Below are 18,761 nucleotides of genomic sequence, written 5' to 3'. Positions count from 1 at the left end.
TGCTGGAACTTGGACTTGGGTAACCTATTTAAAATAAAATCCCATCACGCCTGCTGGCAAACGCAGGGTCACTTACAGCAGCCCTGGGCCTGCAACGGATGCTTGGACCCCACATTTGGCTTCTGCAACTGCAGCAAACCCATAACTGACAACAGGGGGCCATGGGTTTTTCATCTGTTCATAATACAGTTGAGCCAAACCTTGCACTAATACAGCCGAGGCACGAGCAAGTTTTAATGCTGCCTTTGTAATGTAGATGGGCAAAACGTAATTGTCACAGCGTTGAAAGCTAGAAGAGCCCACTAATGTCATCTCATTTGTCTTCCTGTCTGATGTAAAAACTGCCAGCAATGGAAAATCAGTCCACAATTCTTGGACAACTGTTCCAAAGCTTAATCACGCTATTATCACACCCCCTTAAATGCACCCACAAGCCATGATCCTTATATCAAAGATTATCAGTTGCCTCTGTCCCTCTTCCTTACAGCACATCCTCCCTTGCTGTATAGAACAGAGCAGACTGCAAACCTTTGCACAGCATTTAATGGTGCAGTTGTCCAAGTATTTACACATTTGCTTCCTAAATAAATCCGGTCTTTGACCCACCCTGTACTTTTAAATAAATGTCCCCCAAAATTTGAATTCCTGGAAGGATTCTCTCTCGCTCCTTTGTATGGAAATCGATAATCTTTGGTTTCAGCATCTTTGGTTCTTGCAGAACTATGACAGGTTTAAGGAAATACAAGCAGGATTAAACAATGTCGTGATGATTCAGCAAAGCAACCCAATCCCTGAGTAGTTCAAAAAGAACCCTGGATATACAATGGCACAAGATGATCCAGACAGAGCCCTGTGAAACCAGATTTACTCCAATGGATCGATACAGATGATAACTGAGATCAGAGTCTGGCCCAAGCTGGACTCCTTTGTGTTAAACAGCAGTTTAAAAAAAGCAGCATCCGTCCCTGATTCAGATGGCTGCTAGGATTTGGGGATTTCTGGGAGAAGCAACACCCCCACCATGATCTTTGATGCTTTCTGCTCTAGTGGTTCCAGGTACTGCGATAGTACTACCCGTGGCCAGCAGGGTGTGCTCTTCAGGCGGTGCAGCTCCAACTCCCCAGGTAAGTTAGGGGGCACTTTCACCTGCTCCCTTTCACGCTTTTCACCACTTGGGGCATCATCCCACTGGGCTATCCAGAGGCAAAGAACGGAATGCAAGCAAGGAGGCGCTATTCTCCCTTGCGAAAGCGATCTATCGTCACTTTTAACCCTTAGCGGATTGCAGCTTCCTCTCTCTACCGGGTGTCTCAGAGACAGTAAGTGGTGTGTCTGGGTGATGCAGGGAGATAGGTGGAGATATTTTGGTACCAACATTTATGTATTTCAATACAGGATGGACAAATTCCCCGGTTGCAGAGCACAACCTCAGCGAGGGGAATGTTCTACTGACAGCAGTGACAGCAGCAACGTTACAGCGCCTTGCGGTGGCATCTCCGGCTAAAATACACAGATTATCATGTGCAAGAGGGTCTGGTTTGTGGCATCGGTCCTGCCACCTTAAGAACTGGAGCTCCCGTGGCTGGAGCTGAAGGAGAGGTGGAGGCTGCGGGTCTGATCCGAGATCTGCAAGGAATGAGAGAAGAGTTAAAAGGGTAGGGTGGAGGGGGACCGCCAAAAGCAAGGAGCTGGCACTGCAGGGCAGCCTGTGATTATTACCATGTGGGTTACAGTAACACCCAGAGGCCTCAATCAAAATCAGGACCCCAAGACAGTTAGTTATTGTTTGCTTCATCATTAAAAATGTTCCTGGTGACCAGATACTCAACACAACTACTATTAACAACAAGGGGAAAGGAACACAGGCCAAAATAGGGAAAGAACAGGTTAAAGAATATTTAGCTAAGTTCGATTTATTCAAGTCAGCAGGGCCTGATGAAATTCACCCTTGGATGCTTAAGGAACTAAGCAAAAGCAATCTTGGAACCGTTAGCAGTTATCTTTGAGACTTCATGGAGGACGGGTGAGCTCACAGAGAACTGGAGAAGGGCAAACAAAGTCCCTATTTTGAAAAAGAGGACACAGGGAGTTACAGACCAGTCGGGCTAATTTTGATACCTGGAAAGATATTGGAACAAATTAGTAAACAATCAATTTGTAAGCACCTAGAGGATTAGTCAAGAACAAATCATGCCAAACCAAACCAATTTCCTTCCCTGACAAGGTGACTGACCTAGCAGCTAGGGGAAAGCAGAAGATGGGATTTATCTTGATTTTTGACCCAGTCCCATATGACGTTCTCAAAAGCAAACTAAGGAAATGGAGTCTAGATGGAATTACTGTAATACTGGATGAAAACCTGAACTCAAAAGAGTAGTTAGCTACAGTTCACTGTTAAACTGGGGGGATGCATTTAGTGGGATCCCGCGGGGGTCTGCCTGGCTTGGGCATGGTACTATTCATTATTTTCATTAATGACTTGGATAATGGAATAGAGAGTTTGCTTATGACACCAAGCTGTGGGGGGTGCGAGCACTTTGGAGGACAGGATTAGAATTCAAAACAACCTTGATAAATTGGAGAACTGGGCTAAAATCAACAAGATGAAAATAAGACAAAAGTGTAAAGTATTACACTCAGGAAGAAAAATCAAATGCAGAACTATAAAATGGGGAATGACTGGCTAGACAGTCGAGCTGCTGGAAAGGATCGTGGGTGAGCATGGATCGCAACTTGAATGTGATTCAACTGTGCAAAAGGCTAATATTCTGGGGTGTATTTATGGGAGTTCCATATGTAAGACATAGGAGATAACTGTCTGGCTTTACTCAGCACTGGTCAGGCCTCAGCTGGTGTTTTTGAGAATGGGTTGGACAAACACCTGTCAGGGATGCGCTGCGTTTACTTGGACCAGTGCTACAGTAGTAGTGCCTAGAGGCCCACAATGAGATTAGGGCCCCACCATGCTGCACAGGGTGAGGGGAACCGAGGCACCGAGAAAGGAAGGAACTTGCCCAAACAGCAGGTCAGGGGCAGACCCAGGAGTCCTGACTTGCAGCCCAGGACCCTCACCACCAAACCAGGCTGTCTCTTGAAAAATAGCTTGAAGTATTAGGGTGCTGCAGCCCCTCACCTCTCAGTGGGGTGACGCTGAGGGTTTTGGCAAGGGAGGCCTGTCCCTCCTCGGCCAGGTCTGGCTGCTTGGGGTCTCTTACCTCCGTCAGCATGTCAGTGCCTGTGAACAGGCCCTGTGGGGAGGTGAAGGAGTCATCAGAGATGGAGCTGCCCGATTTATGCTTCGCTGCAAGGGGACAGAGAGCTGTAGTCACTGGCTGGTGCAAACCTTCCCAGCTACTGCACAGGGAATCTGGGACCACCACCAGCTTGGGTCCTAAATCCTGAGCACAGCCAGGGATAGAACCGAGGAGTCCTGACTCCCAGCCCCCTACCCTGCTAGAACCACTAGACCCTACTCCCCTCCCAGAGCTGGGAATAGAACCCAGGAGTCCTAGTTCCCATGTCTCCCACCCTAACCACTAGGAATCCTTGTCCTGTTCTAACGGGCTCAGGGTCCCATTGGAATTCTGGGTCCTTTCATGTGGCCTCAGGGATTTGGGGTGCATGGGGAGGCAGTGATCCCCAGGGGTGAGAACAGAGAAGCACAGCTAATCTCACAGGACTGGCTGTTCCCTGGGGGAGTAATTCCACTCTGGGCCAGACAGGACCTGAGGGGTGTCTCCCTCCCTGATTCACTTCCCCTCCAGTCGTGGGATTCCTTTACCAGATGCAGAGTCCCCCAGGGCGGTGTCGCTGCCCGAGGACGATGGGGGCCGGGTCTTGGGGAAGCTGCGCCGACGTAGCTTGGCCTGTGACTCCCGTCTTTTCTCTTCCTGTGCCTGCGAGACACAATCAGCGTAGGGCTGGCAGCCCGGAAAGGGGAAGCACAGAGGCGGGGGGAGCCCAGCTCAGCGTGGGGACATCTGCAGGAGAGCACAGGCAGGGGGTGCTCACCAGGTAACCCCTCCCCCACTCTCACTGTTTGCTTATGTCCCTTCAAAGGGTGACACTGCCAAGCCAAGGGTGGCTTGTTACATCGTGTCGCCAAAGGCCCATCAGAGACAGTCTGTCACTGTAGGGTCACCAAAGGCTCCCTGTAGGGGCAAGTTTGTTATTGTAGGGTTGTTCCAGCTCACCCAGGCTGGCTTGTTATTGTAGGGTCTCTTGCGATCATGAGGGCTAGCTTTTGGTAAACACCACCCTGCAGAAGATCCTGCCCTCTCTGCAAACCCAGCAGTGGTTGCAGCCCCCCCCCCCCCCGGCCCTGGGCAGCATCTCACTGGTCAGGTCGCCCCCTGTGCTTACTGTGGGCAGGTCCTGCAGCCGGTGCTGCCCATCACCCGGCCCCACGTGCACCAGGTGGTTGAAGTTGGTTGGGCCGGAAATGAGTTTTGACCTCACACTGGGGTCTCGCATCATCTCCCTGCAGGGGGAACAGAGAGGAGCAGTGAATAGCTGGAGCGTGCCCTGACCGTGGGCTCTGCAACACCAGCAGAGGGGCATGCTTAGACAGACAGACATGGGGGGGGGGGGGAGCATGCTTAGACAGACAGACACAGTGGGGGAACACACACAGACACAGGATTCAGTGCCCCAGATTGCAGCACCCAGCGTGAGGAGCTGGGCCCAGCCTGGCTGGACAGGAGCCACCACTGCAGGGCAAGTGTGGAGCAGGCTCTCCAGCCGTGTGAACATTCATGTTGTACGTCTCCGTTTGTCACCTGCGTAACGTGCTCGGAAAGGCACCACACATACACCTGATGGCAGTCACTCCCCCCGCCCCCCATTAGCTCTGCCACTGGACGTAAGGTGCCGGCCATGGGTTCAGAGGACCTCACTTCAGTTCCTGGCTCTGCCACTGACTTCCCATGTGACCTTGCCCAAGTCACTGTTCCCTTCCTGTGCCTCAGTTTCCCCCACCCCGTAACATGGTGAGAACCATCTACTTGTCTGCTCAGCCTGTGAGCCCTTCAGGGCAGGGACTGTCTGCATTGTGCCAGGCAGGATGAGTTGTAGGCCTGGAGGTACTACTGTAATAGTACTAACACCACAGTGGGACCCTCACCTGGGCTCGGGGCTCTAGGCACGACTGTGATCCGTACAGTATTCCCATGACTACAGACAGCATGTGCACCATGCTAGTTAGGATGGAATGACAAGGCTCTGTTGCCCTCCAGGCTTCCGGGTGAGGACAGGATGGTAGTGCAGGACACACACACCTCCCCCCCAGCCCTGGCCTCACCTCCTCTGCTGCTGCCGCTCCTCTGCTGATATACGGAAGGAGAATTTCCGCTTGTTCTTGGTCCTCACCAGCTGCCGCCGGGTGTTGTCTGTGGTCTCGGGAACACTGAATTCATCCTGGTCTGGAGCAGAGGGGCGGAATGAGGTTGCGAAGATGGGTCTACTTGCAGTTACACCATTCAGCCACTAGGTGCCTGTGTCTCCTGGGCTAGTGGTTTGCGGCACTGGAGCGGGAGTTAGGAGTCCTGGGTTCTATTCCCGACTCTGCCATTGACCTGGGGCAAACCCCTTCCACCCTGTGCGCCTCTGTTTCCCGTCCCAGCTATGTCCATTCAGACTGTGAGCCCTTCCGGACAGGGACTGTCTCTCACTGTGCAGCGCTTGGCACAATCTTGGGCAGTGCCATGAGGCACTATTGTAATATTAGCAATGGGACCACAATCTCAGCTTGGACCACTAGGCTCTACCATAAAGCTACTAATAATGGAGAGCACATAATGGGGGCCCTCATCTCTCTTTGGTGCCTCTAGATCAGTGGTCCCCAAACTGTGGGGCACACCCCGCTAGGAGAGTGCAGAGGAACATTTGGGAGGGTGTGCAGCGGGCCCGGGCCAGCGCAATGAGGGAGCGCCACCCAGTCCCACTCTGCCCCCAGCTCCCGTTCTTGCCTCAGTCCCTGACTGCAGTTCCTGGGAAGGTGGGGGAGATTATATTTGGGGTAAGGGGGAGCACAACTTAAAAAGTTTGGCGACCACTGCTCTAGGTGCTACCGTAATACTCTTAATAATGTACACAGGATCCTAATGAGGCCTCTAGGAGCTGCCGTAATACCGCTACCATAATGTTACTAGTATTTGCTGCATGGAGTTCGAGCTGGCAGTACGATTATTAGTCCAGGTGCACTGCCAGAACCAGAACTGACTCATGAGCCCACATCTCTGACAGCAGCCAGTGCCTGTAGCTGCTACGCTGGTATCAATCCAGGTAACTCCATTGACTTCAATGGCTCTAGTCCACACTGCGGTCAGTGTAAATGAGATCGGGGCTGAGCCCCCCCGCCAGTGTTCTGACTGCGCGGCCTGGAGCAGGACGGGGTGGATGGTTACCTGCAGACTTGTTCCTGAGATACGTCAGGCGCACCTTCTCGCTGCCGTAGGTGCAGAGGGAGCCCTCGCAGTTCAGGGACCGCACCTGAGTAAGAGAATAAGAGTCATTCCCAGAAGGCTGCTGTTCCCAAGGAGCTGCTGCAGGGGCAGGTCATCGCAACCCCCTACGCTGTGAGATCTCAAACAGTGAGATGGTGGCGGAGCCGAAAAGAGAACCCAGGTGTCCAGGCTCCCAGCACAACCCTTTTCCAATCACTAGACCCCATTCCTCTCTCATCACTGGAAATATAAACCAGGAGCCCTGACTGCCAGGCCCTCGCTGCTCTAACCATTAGAAGCTGCTCCTCTCCCAGAGCTGTGAATGGAACCCAGGAGTCCTGGCTCCCAGCCCCATTAAATGGGCCATTAAAATAAGAACAAACCAATAAAAGCTTTGCTGCGCTTTATTGGCCTACCCGCCCCACATTCACCCCCAGACTTGGCTAAATCCTGGGTCCCGGGGCTTGTTTCCCCCCCAAAGCCTCACCTTCTTCAGAGGGACTGTCTGTATCCATTCAGCCTTCCGCACATCAAACACATCCAGGGCGTTCTCACTGAACACACTCAGGTAGGGGGCACTGTAGCCTAGGAGTTGAGAGACCAAAGGCATTTTAAACCCGTGTGCAAATCCCAGCCAGTACAGCTGTTGGTTCCCTTGGGTGCCCACTAGAGGGCAGCTGGTGTTGGCCTGTCAAAGACAGGATACTGAGCTAGAACGTAGGTCTGATTCGGGGCAGCAGAGAGGTCGTGGTGCGGTGATACTGGGCTAGATACGGGTGTGATCCAGTGGGTCTGTGGCGATACTAGTCTAGAGGGTCCCACAGGTGTGATCCAGGGTGGCAGGCGAGTGGAGGGGGAAGCTACCAGGCTAGATGGCCTTGGGTGTGATCTGGCGCAGCTGGTTCTGGTGATGGGGCATTTGCTGCTCCCTGCTGGAGAGAACAGAGCTCTCCTCTGCTCCATGCATGCAGCATTTCTGAGAGCAGGAACCGCCCCCATCTGCCCTTGCCTGCCCCCAACCTCCCTTGACCCCACAGACCCGCCACTCACAGCAGCTCAGGGGGGTCGCCGGCCACATCAGCTCCTGCTGCCGGGTCCTCCGGCCCTGCCCATCCACGTAGAGCCCCAGCCCACTGAAGCACAGGATCAGCTCACTGAGGCTGACCTCCACGGCCCGCAGGGCCTCCATCTGGGCCACGGCCACTCCACGGGGGTCCTCGGGGTGGGGCAGGTGGATGGGCGCCCCCTCGTTCAGCAGGGGGTAGAGGGAGAAGCCCGAGGGGTAGCCTATGCAGAGCCGGTCGCCCATGATGTCCAAGCACTGCACATAGCCCTGGGCCTGGATCTCCTTGATGCGCCGGGAGTGGGGCCGGGAGGGGGTGAGCTGGTAGCAAAGCACCTGGCGCTTGGAGGCCACACACAGCACAGAGGTGGTTCCCCGGCAGATCAGCCCCGACACCATGGTCTGGCAGTTCTTGGTCTCGGCGATCTTGGTCCCCGGGGACTCTGGCGTCTCCAGCTCGACCCAGGAGAAGAGGCGCACACTGTGGTTCTTGCCGCACAGGACCGAGAGCACCTGGGCCTTGAGGGAGATCAGGAGCAGCTGGACCCGCCGGCAGTCGCCCAGCTGGAGCACCTCTGCAAACCGAGACAGACAAAGGATGAGAGTCAGAGATGTACAGTCACAGGGGGCTGCATTGCCAGAGTGCTATGGAGACTGCACTGGGAAGGGAAATACTTAGCTCAGCTACTCACCTGGAGCAACCCCTGATTAAATCCAGAGTAGCTCAAGGAGTCACGCTGGTTTGTAACCGATATTAGACTCTGGCTCGGAAGAGTTACAAACAGGTGTAAACCCAGAGTGACCCTGATTAACAAAATGAGCTACTACTCTGCCTTTGCAGTGGTTTGTAACCTATATCAGAATCTGGCTCGGTGGACTTCTGTTGTTACAAACTGCTGTAAATCTGGAGTGACTCCATGAGCAAACAGAGACCAGAACTTGGCTAGGTGGACTTGTATTGGATTTATGTATAATGTCAGGGTGTGACCCGATGGCTCCAAATGAAGTCAGCATATGACTGACTTCTGTGGAATTAATCTTGATTTACACCAGCATTTAAGGTCAAAACAGCATCTGGCTTAATTACCTAGAATGAATTACTCCAGCTTTACTCCAGTGTGTTACTGAAATCAGAATACACCCCAGTGATTTCAGTGGAGCTACTCCAGATTTACACCAGGTTTGTGACCAAGGCTGGAATATGGCTCAACAACTTGACTGCAGCTACTTCAGACAGCGTGTAACCATGGCCAGAATGCAGTTCTGAGCCCAGTGAAGTCAATGGAGTCACTCCTGATTTATACCAATGTGTAACAGAGACCAGCTCTGTTTTAATTATCTCAAAATGAACTGCTCCAGACTTAAACCGTAGGTCACTGAAATCAGAACATGGTCCCTAAACTCAATTCATTTAACGAAGTTACTCCAGATTTACACCAGATTTAACAGAATGTGTCTCATACCCAAGATGTACCCTCCTGTTCATAACAGATCAGAATGACTTAATGGACTTACTCCTGACTTACTCCAGTTTGTAACCAACAATAAAATGTGCTCCTAAATCCACTGACCTAAGTGCAGCTACACCAGATTTATTAGCCATTTATATATAACAAGTAGTATAACTAAAATCCAGTCTGCCTCAAGGATTTCTCTGGGGCAGCTCCAGATTTACACCAAGGTGTAACCGAGATCAGAATCTGATCCAGAGTCTTAACTGGTGCCAAGTTAGGCCACCCAACTCTTCCCCGTGCTGGTCCATGGACCAGCCCAGCTGCAAGTGTGTGTCATTCCAACCCCCCTCCCCATATGTCTGCAAACTCATCCCGTGACAGCTCTTACCATTGGTGTGCAGGTGAATCACAAACAGCCCCTCTTCAGTTCCCAGCGCGATCCGCTCCCGGTCTGCAAGCAGGACAGTGGCAAGTGTCAGAGTGAGGCCGCCTGGATGTGGAATAGGCTCGGCTGCACAGACTGGCTGGCTCCTCCCTATGGGCCCTGACTGCTGTCAGACGCCGCTCCACGACACCCCTGGGAAGCTGGGGGATTTTATTATTCCCCATTTTACAAAGGGGGAAACTGAAGCAAAGGCAGGCGCAGGGTCTTGCCCGAAGTTATAGAAGTCAGTGACACATCAGGAAATAGAATCCATGAGTCCTGACCCCCCGTCACCGCCTGCTCTAACCTACTAGACCCCACTTCCCCTCCCAGACCTGGAATAGAACCCAGGAGTCCTGGCTCCCAACCCCTCCCCTCACCCAGCAGACTCCACTATCCTCCCTGGGTGGTCTGTCCTTGCCTCCCATGCCAGCTCACCAATGATAGCAGCGGAGAGGGCCTGTGATATGAGCGGCAGGCCGTTGTCATAGGCTTCCTTGAGGATATAGACAGAGCGGTCATGGTGCCGGTTCTCTTGCAGGATCCGGTGCAGCTCCACCAGCACCTGCACCCACTGCTTCATCTCGGCCTCACTGTCAGCAAGGAGCAGCAGGGAGCTGGTGCTGGGGGGCGCGGCCAACTGGGAGGCTGTAATCTATGGGGAGCAGGGAGGGCAGTTTAGTGTTATTCTGAAGGATGCAGATGTTTAGTGCTGGATTCAGAGCTCAGCTCACACGAGGTCTATCTGGAGTCACCCCCCCACTGCAGTGGGTTCAGGGCCAGATTCGGACCTCAGCTCCCCTGGGGGAATCCAGGATCAAGCCCTGACTACAATGGGGCCAGGGCCGGATTCGGATCTCAGCTCCCCCGGGTCAATCCAGGATCAAGCCCTGACTACAATGGGGCCAGGGCCGGATTCGGATCTCAGATCCCCCGGGGCAATCTGGGATCAAGCCCTGACTACAATGGGGCCAGGGCCGGATTCGGATCTCAGCTCCCCCCGGGGTCAATCCGGGATCAAGCCCTGACTACAATGGGGCCAGGGCCGGATTCGGATCTCAGCTCCCCCGAGTCAGTCCGGGATCAATCCCTGACTGCAGTGACATCAGGACTGGAGTCTGATGTCAGTTACTCTTGGTGTAAATGCAATAATGCCAACTCTGCAGCGGTGATGTAACCGAGTAGCACTTCCCACTGCAATAAGTATCTGACCCACAAGACGGCTGAGATGGAACTTGCCAGACTTAGTCATGTGATCCGGGCTGGAGTGCCGCGATTACGGCTGCTGCTCTGGCCCTGAGGCACACCCAATATTGTAAATGTCCTGACACCCAGGACTTACCCGGAATATGCAGGGCACATCCTTGTTGCTGGCGTGGATGACGTCTGAGGCCAGAACCGAAGTCACCGAGAACTGTTCGTCCCTTTAAATAGAAGACGAGAGGCATCAGCACCAACCAGCACAGCCTCCCCAGCTGCACCTTACAACACCCCAGTGTCAGCTACTGTGCCCCACAGAATAACTGTAAGCCTGGGAAAGGAGAGGGATGTAGATTTGCTCACTACAGTCACAGATTTTAAGGCCAGAAGGGAGCATTCAATCATCTAGTCTGACCTCCTGTACGGCACAAGCCAGAGAATGTCACCCAGCTACCCCTCTATGGAGTCCAGGCGCTTGTGGATCTCTTCCACGAAGGCAGCCAGGCTTGATCTGAAGACATTCAGAGGGGGAGAATCCACCATCCCCCTTAGGAGTTTGTTCCAAAGGTTAGTCACCCACACTGTGAAAAAAATAGTAACTTATTTCTAATTCATTTGTCTTTAACTTTCAGCCATTGGTGGTTCTTTTGCCTTTCTCCGCCAAATTAAAGTAACTGGTAGCACTAGTAGGCTTTTATCCTCAGTGTGAACGAGGCACACGCTTTGCCACTGGGTACTGCTGCTATTTGCGGAAAGTGGAAGAATGTCGAGGAAGGAAGCATGCTCTGTTGATTATAAAACCTTCTGCCCAGGACCTCCCCACCCTCTCTGTATTTTCCTCTGCTCCTATTCCCCATTAACGGCAGAAGAGGGACATCAAGAACAAAAAAAGAGAGAGCAGGTGACTGATAGGGAGTGTGGGCGGGGTGGGGTCTAGAACCCACAGAAGCTGAGAACAGCACCTACAAATTAATTTCTCAAACACCTAAAACAACTCCACCTCTTTGTCTAAAAGATCATATGTGCCTCTATTACACGGCTGAGGAGCTGTATTAATAATAGAGCTGGACAGGACCTGGAATTTCTGTTCCCATCATTTCAAATTTTTTTCAATGCAAAACTGGGGGGAAAACAACAAACTATGAAGTTTTCCACAAAATAAAATTTTCAACAAAATAAATAATCTTCAGAAAATGTAGTTTAAAGAACTCAAAATGTTTAAATTGGATTGTGATTTCTTGTATGGATATATTTTTTAGAAAGTGATTTTTAAACAAAAAGTCATTTCAAAACTCAAGGTTGAAATGTTCGATTCCAAAAATGTCAAAATGGAACGTTCCCACACCCCCTGCAATGAGACTGTGTCTAAATCAACATGCTCCCCGCCCTGGGAGGTGTCAGCATTTTCAGTTGGACAAGCATTTCATGCGGAAATTTTCAAGCGGATCCAATTTGTAATCCAGATAAATGACGCTTTCAGGTGAGCCAGCAGATGTCCTCCCCTGCTAGCGTCTGTGGGGAAGCCTCTCCTTAGCAGCACCATGCCCCTAAGAGCACTCCCTCCAACTGAGCTCTGCTGGCCTTTTAGCACAGCCAGGTGCTCATTAGTCAATGAGCTGCCAGCCAGCCACCTAGGCAGCTAATTGCTCACAAGTTGGCTGAGAGGGACTCATTCCCCTTAAAGAAGCCCTAAACAGGGCCAACACCCATTAAAGGGACCAGCCACCCTATGATAGTTACACACAGGAGGTCACTGTCCTGCTCTGCTCAGCAAGGGCGAGGCCTCAGCTGGGGTGTTGTGTCCAGGCTGGGCCCTGCACTGTAGGAAAGAGGTGGACAAACTGGAGAGAGTCCGGAGGAGAGCAACAAAAACGATCCGAGGTTTAGAAAGCCTGACCCACTGGGCATGTTCAGTCTAGGGAAGAGAAGGCTGAGGGGCGATCTGATAACAACCTTCAATAGGGAGAAGGTTGTTACAAGAAGGATGGTGGATCAGTTGTTCTCGGTGTCCACTGAGGGTGGGACAAGGAGCATTCGTCTTGGTTTGCAGCAAGGGAGATTTAGGTGAGATATTAGGAAAAACTTCCGGGATGGTTAAGCACTGGAACAGGATACCGGGGAGATGGAGGAATCCCCATCACTGGAGGGTTTTAAGAACAGGTTGAACAACATCCGTCGGGGATACTCTGGGTTTACTTGGTCCTGCCTCAGCGCAGGGGGGCTGGGCTTGATGATCTCTCGAGATCCATTCCAGCCTGACATTTCTATGTAACCCCTGCCAGGGGAAGACATTGCTACCCCCATGATTTGGGCACACTGCCTTCATTGGCATCAGAGTGTAGCCTCAGCTTTAGCTTCAACCAGAACTGATCTGACCCTCCCAGTATCAGCCATTCAACCAGAATATATGTGTGTCAAGTGGCACTGGACCTGGTAAAGCCCAGTCACTTAGGGGCTGAGAGCTAAATAAGACTGCTGCTCTTCCCACGTACAAGGTGGTGCCTCTCCAGAATTGTTGGTTTATTTGAAATACCTAAAACAACTAGAAATCTTGACTTGGAATAGGGAGGTTCAGTTACATCTGTATTTGGCCCTGGTGCGACCACTGCTGGAGTACTGGGCCCAGGGCTGGGGCCCACAATTCAAGCAGGATGTGGATAAATTGGAGGGGGGTCAGAGAAGAGCCACAAGAAGGATTAAAGGGTTGGAAAACCTGCCTTGCAGTGAGAGACTCCAGGAGCTCAAGCTGTTTAGCTTAACGAAGAGAAGGCTGAGGGATGAGTTGATCACAGTCTGTATAACATGGGGCTCTTCAGTTTAGCAGACAAAGGTGGAACAAGAGCCACTGGCTAAAAGTTGAAGCGAGATAAATTCAGACTAGAAATGAGGTGCAAATGTTTACCAGTGAGGGGAATTAACTCTTGGGACACTTGATCTACAGATGGGATGGATTCTCCATCCCGGAGAACGTTTAAATGAAGGTTGGGTGTGTTTCTAACAGGTCTGCTCTAGTTCAAACAGGAATTAATTCAGGGCTGGCCTATGGCCTGGGTGACACAGGAGGTCAGACTCGATGATCACATTGGTCTCTTCTGGCTTTATTTTCTATGCATATGGTTTAATCAATCTGATACGTCAGTTGATTTGGTATCAAGCCATTCATATGGATTATTTACGTCATGCTTTTTGCTTTATTATTTGGTTTAGTGAATAAAGCTCATACAATTGGAAACCTGAAGGGAGCGGAAGTTTCTTTCCCAGACACCAGGATCACAACCTACACGAGGTCTGGGGAGAAAACAGACAACTCGACGACTCACCCAGCAGTGATCCATATCTGGAGGGGTGGTAAACCCATTAGGGCACCAGTGTTGTTATGCTGCAGGAAGGGTGGTTCAGCAGGGGGCGCTCTTGCCTTGCACTCAGTCCTGTGGGCTCAATGGTCTGATCTGGGGCAGCAGAGGCTGGGGGGACACCAGGCTAGTTGGGCCCACTAGTCTGATCCGGGAAGGCAAAGAAGGAAGGGATACCGGGCTGGATGGGCCCCGGGGTCTGTGGCAGGAGCGGGGGATACTGGGCTGGATGGGCCCAGTGGTCTGAGGTAGTGGGGGAGGGGTGAAGACTACCTGGGGGGATGGCCCCAGGGGTCTGAGCCAGGGTGGCAGGGTGGGGGATACCAGGTGGGATGGGCCCAGGGGTCTGACCCAGGATGACAGGAGGGGGAATACCAGGCTGGCTGGGCCCAGAGATCTGAGCCAGGGTGAAGACTACAGGGCGGGATGGCCCCAGGGGTCCGAGCCAGGGTGGGAGGAGGGGGGATACTGGGTGGGATGGGCCCAGGGGTATGAGCCAGGGTGGCAGGAGGGGGGATACCGGGCTGCCTGGGCCCAGGGGCTGATCTGCAATGACAGAGATGGATGCAAGGCTAGGTGTGCTCAGGGGTCTGACCGATAAGACACTTCATGGGTCCCTTTCTCTGCCCCTCCCTACCTCATATCCACGACCTGCATGACGTTAACGCCGCACAGGGAGCCCCGGCCTTCTGGCACGTCATAAAGAAAGAGCTTGAAGTCGCTGACTAAGGCGAATGCCCTCTGCCAGCCCTTCTTCACCCCCGCTGGCTTCGGCACCTACGTAGACAGGGATGGGAGACGGTTACAGCCCCATTCGCCACAAAGTTACACAGCACATCAGTGGCATAGCTGGGGATAGAACCCAGGAGTCCCGGCTCCCAGCCCCCTTCTGCTAACCCACTAGAGCCCACTTCCTTCCTAGAGCCAGGGACAGAACCCAGGAGTCCTGACTTCTGTGACCCTGCTTTAACCATATTCACCACAGCGGAGAAGATCGGGAGAAGGGTGCTTGCAGAATCCTCTCTGCCATGCCACATCAGACCAAAGCCAGGCTGACACAGGGCACCCGCGGAGGGTGGGGGGACTTACCGACAGATATCCCTCAAATGCTGTGCCTGTCCCAGTAATGGGGTTGACCCCCATGGTTTTCCGCAGCTGTTCGGGAGGTGTGGGGCAGACGGCTGTTCCCTCAGCGCAGGACACATGGCAGACATAGTTACAAGCTGCAGGGAGAAGCCAGGATGCGGGGCATGAGTGAGGGGAAGGAGACAGACTCTGACAGGCATCTGATGCAGGAAGAGGGGCCAGAGACCCAGGCACCACCCCCAGGGCCCAGCATCCAACCCTGCCTGGCAGGAGACCCAGGTGCCAGTTCCCAGTGCCCTGCCTGGTAGAAGACGTGGGTACCAGCCCCACGGGCCCAGCACTCAATGGCGGGGACCCAGGCTCTAGGCCCAGAGGCCCGTGCTTAGCCCCATTCAGGAATTCACCTCAGGGAAGCAATTGCAAAGCAGCCCTAATCTGATCCCAGCACAGGGCAGAGCCAGCCCCGGCCCTCACTCACCCTCGCAGGCGTAGCCTTGGCGCAGCAGCCCCACCATGAGCGCGGTGCAGCGCATGCATTTGGTGGGCACGGTGAAGCTCCGCATCTTGAAGCTGTGAGACTTTGGCTGGAAAACGGGGGGGGGGACAACAAAAAGGGGTATCAATCTGCGGCTGGGGAGGGATTTTGGGAAGCCAAAGATACAGGGGGATAAACCGGCATTTGTCCGATGTGTGTACACAGACCCACATAATGCACTACACACACACACTAACCACCCACAGTCATCTCCACACAGCTCACCCCACACCCACAGCACAGCCCCATGAGCACCTAAAAAGACCCATAGATAGATATCTGCACACACAGCATACAAGTATACAGCACACATCGGGCGCACATGCCACATCCCCATGCTCACAGTATACAACTGTACAACACACTGAACCATACAACTCCATGCTCATAACATACATATACAGAGAACCCCCCATATGTACACAACACACCTGTAATAGACCTACATACCACCCCCCCACTCACAATGCATGTAGAAAAAATACAGTATCAGGGAAATTCCAGGGGATTTATGCCACGTGCACACATACCCAAACACCCCCTGCCATGCAACAGGCAGACATACAAAGCGAATGCAACACACAATGTAGTAACGTGTGTGCAAAAAAATACCCACACGACAGCTGACTAGATGGGGTTTATCTGACCTTGGCAAGTATATACACGCTCACCCACACCACAACACACAGGAAAACACACCCACACAATCCATGGTATAAATCCTCTCCATCACACACACCCCACACCAAACATACGGACACCCGAACACCACACAACAAATCCTCTCTACATAAATGCTCTATTTTCACATGTATCTCATGCCATATGCCAGAGAGAAAACACAACCACATGCCTATATAAACAAAGATTCACATCACACATGCACTTACACAAATCCACTAGAAAAGGGCAAGAGAGGATTTCTCTGCCACGTGTGCAGACACAAAGATGCCTAGATATGTGTACAGCACACCCCGACTGTCACATACACTCAATCATAGACAAAGTCTGCCCTAAGTCATCAGGCTGATGTGGTTAACGACCGTCAGCTTCCCCTAGCCAACAGTACACACGGGCTAGCACCACATCCAAATACACTTGGCTCCCCCAACCTGACGAATCAGGTACCCCGTTGGAGCTGGGTGGACCGGAGGTGGCTTGTCTGGGTGAGCTCGAGCGAGACTTGAACCCACAACTTCCCAGGCAGTAACCAAGCTCCTGAACCACTCAGCCACTGCGCCACCCCAGCTGCATGTTGAGAAATCATCTGGCTAAGTGTGGAAATGAAGAAGGCTCTGATCTGACGTAGCAGCACAAACAATCACACATCATGACCGCAAACATGCACCTGAAACACAGAGAGAACTTGAACACACAAAATCTTCTCCCATGAGCAGACAACAAACACACACAGTACCAACACACGCTGAAATGCCACAAACACAACGCTTAGTCCTGGCTCCCAGCCCGACCCCACCCCCCTCCCAGAGCTGGGACGAGAACCCAGGAGTCCTGACTCCAAATCCCCTGTTCTAACACACACAACTAAAATACCCCCATATATACACATTCCATGCCCTCCCCCTCCACAACAGAGCAAACACACACACGCTCACACACAAACCCCAGGTTACCTTGAGTGCACCTGAGCTGCTTCCTTCTGCAGCAACAGCTACCTGTGCTGGGGGTTTGGACTGAGCCGGCTGTGAGGATGCAAAGAATGGGGCAGCAAGGAGAGAGAGGGCAGAGTCAGCACAGAGAGCTTGGAGGGAAACATTTCAAAAGGAGCTGCAAGAAAGTGACTTTTTCCAAATCAAATCTGGGGAAGAGCTGGGAATAGAACCCAGGTGTCCTGCCTCTGAACCCCACCCTGCTCTAACCCACCAGACTCCCTCCCGCTCCCAGAGGTAGGATAGAACCCAAGAGTCCTGGCTCCCCTCCCCTCCCAGAGCTGGGGACAGACTGCCCAGGACTGGGGTGTGGTAGAATTGTGAGCCCTGGGGAGCCAAGAGCTACATCCTCCATCTGAGCCCCTCACGGGGGCATCACGTAGCAAGGCTGTCAGCATTTACTACTCACGTTGGCTCGGAGGCTTCTCCTCCCTTCTGGGCGCAGCTGGGCCTCCTCGGCCGATCTCCGATTCTCCTGAGTGTCTGGGGGGCTCCCAAAACTGATCGCATCCTTCTGCCAAACAAAAAGCACCATGCAAATCCAATCCTTCAGCGGCATGTAAGGCAATGAGGCAGGGGATGCTCTCCCTCGGAGTCAGTGCGGGCCCCAGCATGGCACTAGGGGGTGCTGTGCTGGAGGGAATGGGGTGGTGGCTCAGTTGGGGGCGCTGTTTCCTTTCAGTCAGTGCTGATCCCGGAGTGGCACTCAAGGGCACCATATGAATCAAGGAGCTATTAATTCCCACAGACGGGTGGGACCATCAGTGCATGCAGCTAAAGCACAAAGTCCCCTGGGTCAGTGTCTTGAGAGACCTGAGCCGGGAACAGAGCCCAGGAGTCCTGACTTCCTTCCCCCCCAACCTAACCAACAAACCCCATTCCCCTCCCAGAACTGTGGACAGACCCCAGGAGTCTTAACTCCCTCGACTCCCCGAGCCAGGATAGAACCCAGGGGCCCTGACTCGCAGCCTGCCCTGCTCCAGCCACAGCCTGACAGATGTACCTCTGCACTCCAGAATGATAGGAAGGGAATTAGTGGCCCCTGTTGTTTTGTGCCTAGAAGAAAGAGAAAAATTCACATGTAGCACTGTAACACCTCAGCAGCAACCTGTCTATGGTCCAGAGTGGACCCCAGGTCCACCCTCCCAAAAGTCCAGACCATACCTATTTGCGCTAAAGGAGAATCCCCCATTACCTGCTAGCAGTACAGGTGATTTGACACATGGTGGAGAAGTTCTCGTTGCATCCAGCAGAGGGAAATGGCACATAGACACACAGACACACACACAGTAGCCAGTTCACAGAACTACTGCATTTGTCAATGAGAACATGACGTGCTGGTTAGGGCTGGGAACTAGGAGTTTTCACTTCTAAGTGTGTTCCACCAGCACTGAATTATTACAATAGCATCTATAGACCCCAAATGAGATCGGGGTGGGGCCCCACACAGGCCCTCCCAGTTGAGCCACCACAATGCCCCCCACCAGTTGTTGCACACACAGCGAGAGTCTCAGTCCCCCAGAGCCGACAGCC

The 18,761-nt window shown here is 52.7% G+C and overlaps 1 protein-coding gene across 1 annotated transcript in view; it reads right to left on the bottom strand.

The window, feature by feature from the left end:
- Positions 1 to 155: 155 nt before the first annotated feature.
- Positions 156 to 18,761, bottom strand: part of CDC42BPG (CDC42 binding protein kinase gamma) — a 62,838-nt gene continuing 44,232 nt past the window's right edge. Inside the window, exons 20-36 of the mRNA XM_048857042.2 lie at positions 18,232 to 18,284; positions 17,638 to 17,742; positions 17,193 to 17,261; positions 15,502 to 15,607; positions 15,027 to 15,160; positions 14,575 to 14,714; positions 10,727 to 10,808; positions 9,823 to 10,039; positions 9,349 to 9,411; positions 7,494 to 8,081; positions 6,931 to 7,028; positions 6,405 to 6,489; positions 5,300 to 5,420; positions 4,363 to 4,480; positions 3,782 to 3,896; positions 3,216 to 3,301; positions 156 to 1,626 (exon numbers count right to left, since the gene is read on the bottom strand). Coding sequence (XP_048712999.2) covers positions 1,561 to 1,626; positions 3,216 to 3,301; positions 3,782 to 3,896; positions 4,363 to 4,480; positions 5,300 to 5,420; positions 6,405 to 6,489; positions 6,931 to 7,028; positions 7,494 to 8,081; positions 9,349 to 9,411; positions 9,823 to 10,039; positions 10,727 to 10,808; positions 14,575 to 14,714; positions 15,027 to 15,160; positions 15,502 to 15,607; positions 17,193 to 17,261; positions 17,638 to 17,742; positions 18,232 to 18,284 — 2,246 coding nt within the window. The 3' untranslated portion in view covers positions 156 to 1,560. The remainder of the gene's footprint in view (positions 1,627 to 3,215; positions 3,302 to 3,781; positions 3,897 to 4,362; positions 4,481 to 5,299; positions 5,421 to 6,404; positions 6,490 to 6,930; positions 7,029 to 7,493; positions 8,082 to 9,348; positions 9,412 to 9,822; positions 10,040 to 10,726; positions 10,809 to 14,574; positions 14,715 to 15,026; positions 15,161 to 15,501; positions 15,608 to 17,192; positions 17,262 to 17,637; positions 17,743 to 18,231; positions 18,285 to 18,761) is intronic.

Source organism: Caretta caretta, chromosome 7 (assembly GCF_965140235.1).
Source record: "Caretta caretta isolate rCarCar2 chromosome 7, rCarCar1.hap1, whole genome shotgun sequence".
Classification (NCBI taxonomy): Eukaryota; Metazoa; Chordata; order Testudines; family Cheloniidae; genus Caretta; species Caretta caretta.
The sequence above is the reverse complement of the archived record's forward strand: the minus strand, read 5'-3'. Positions and strand labels throughout refer to the sequence as shown.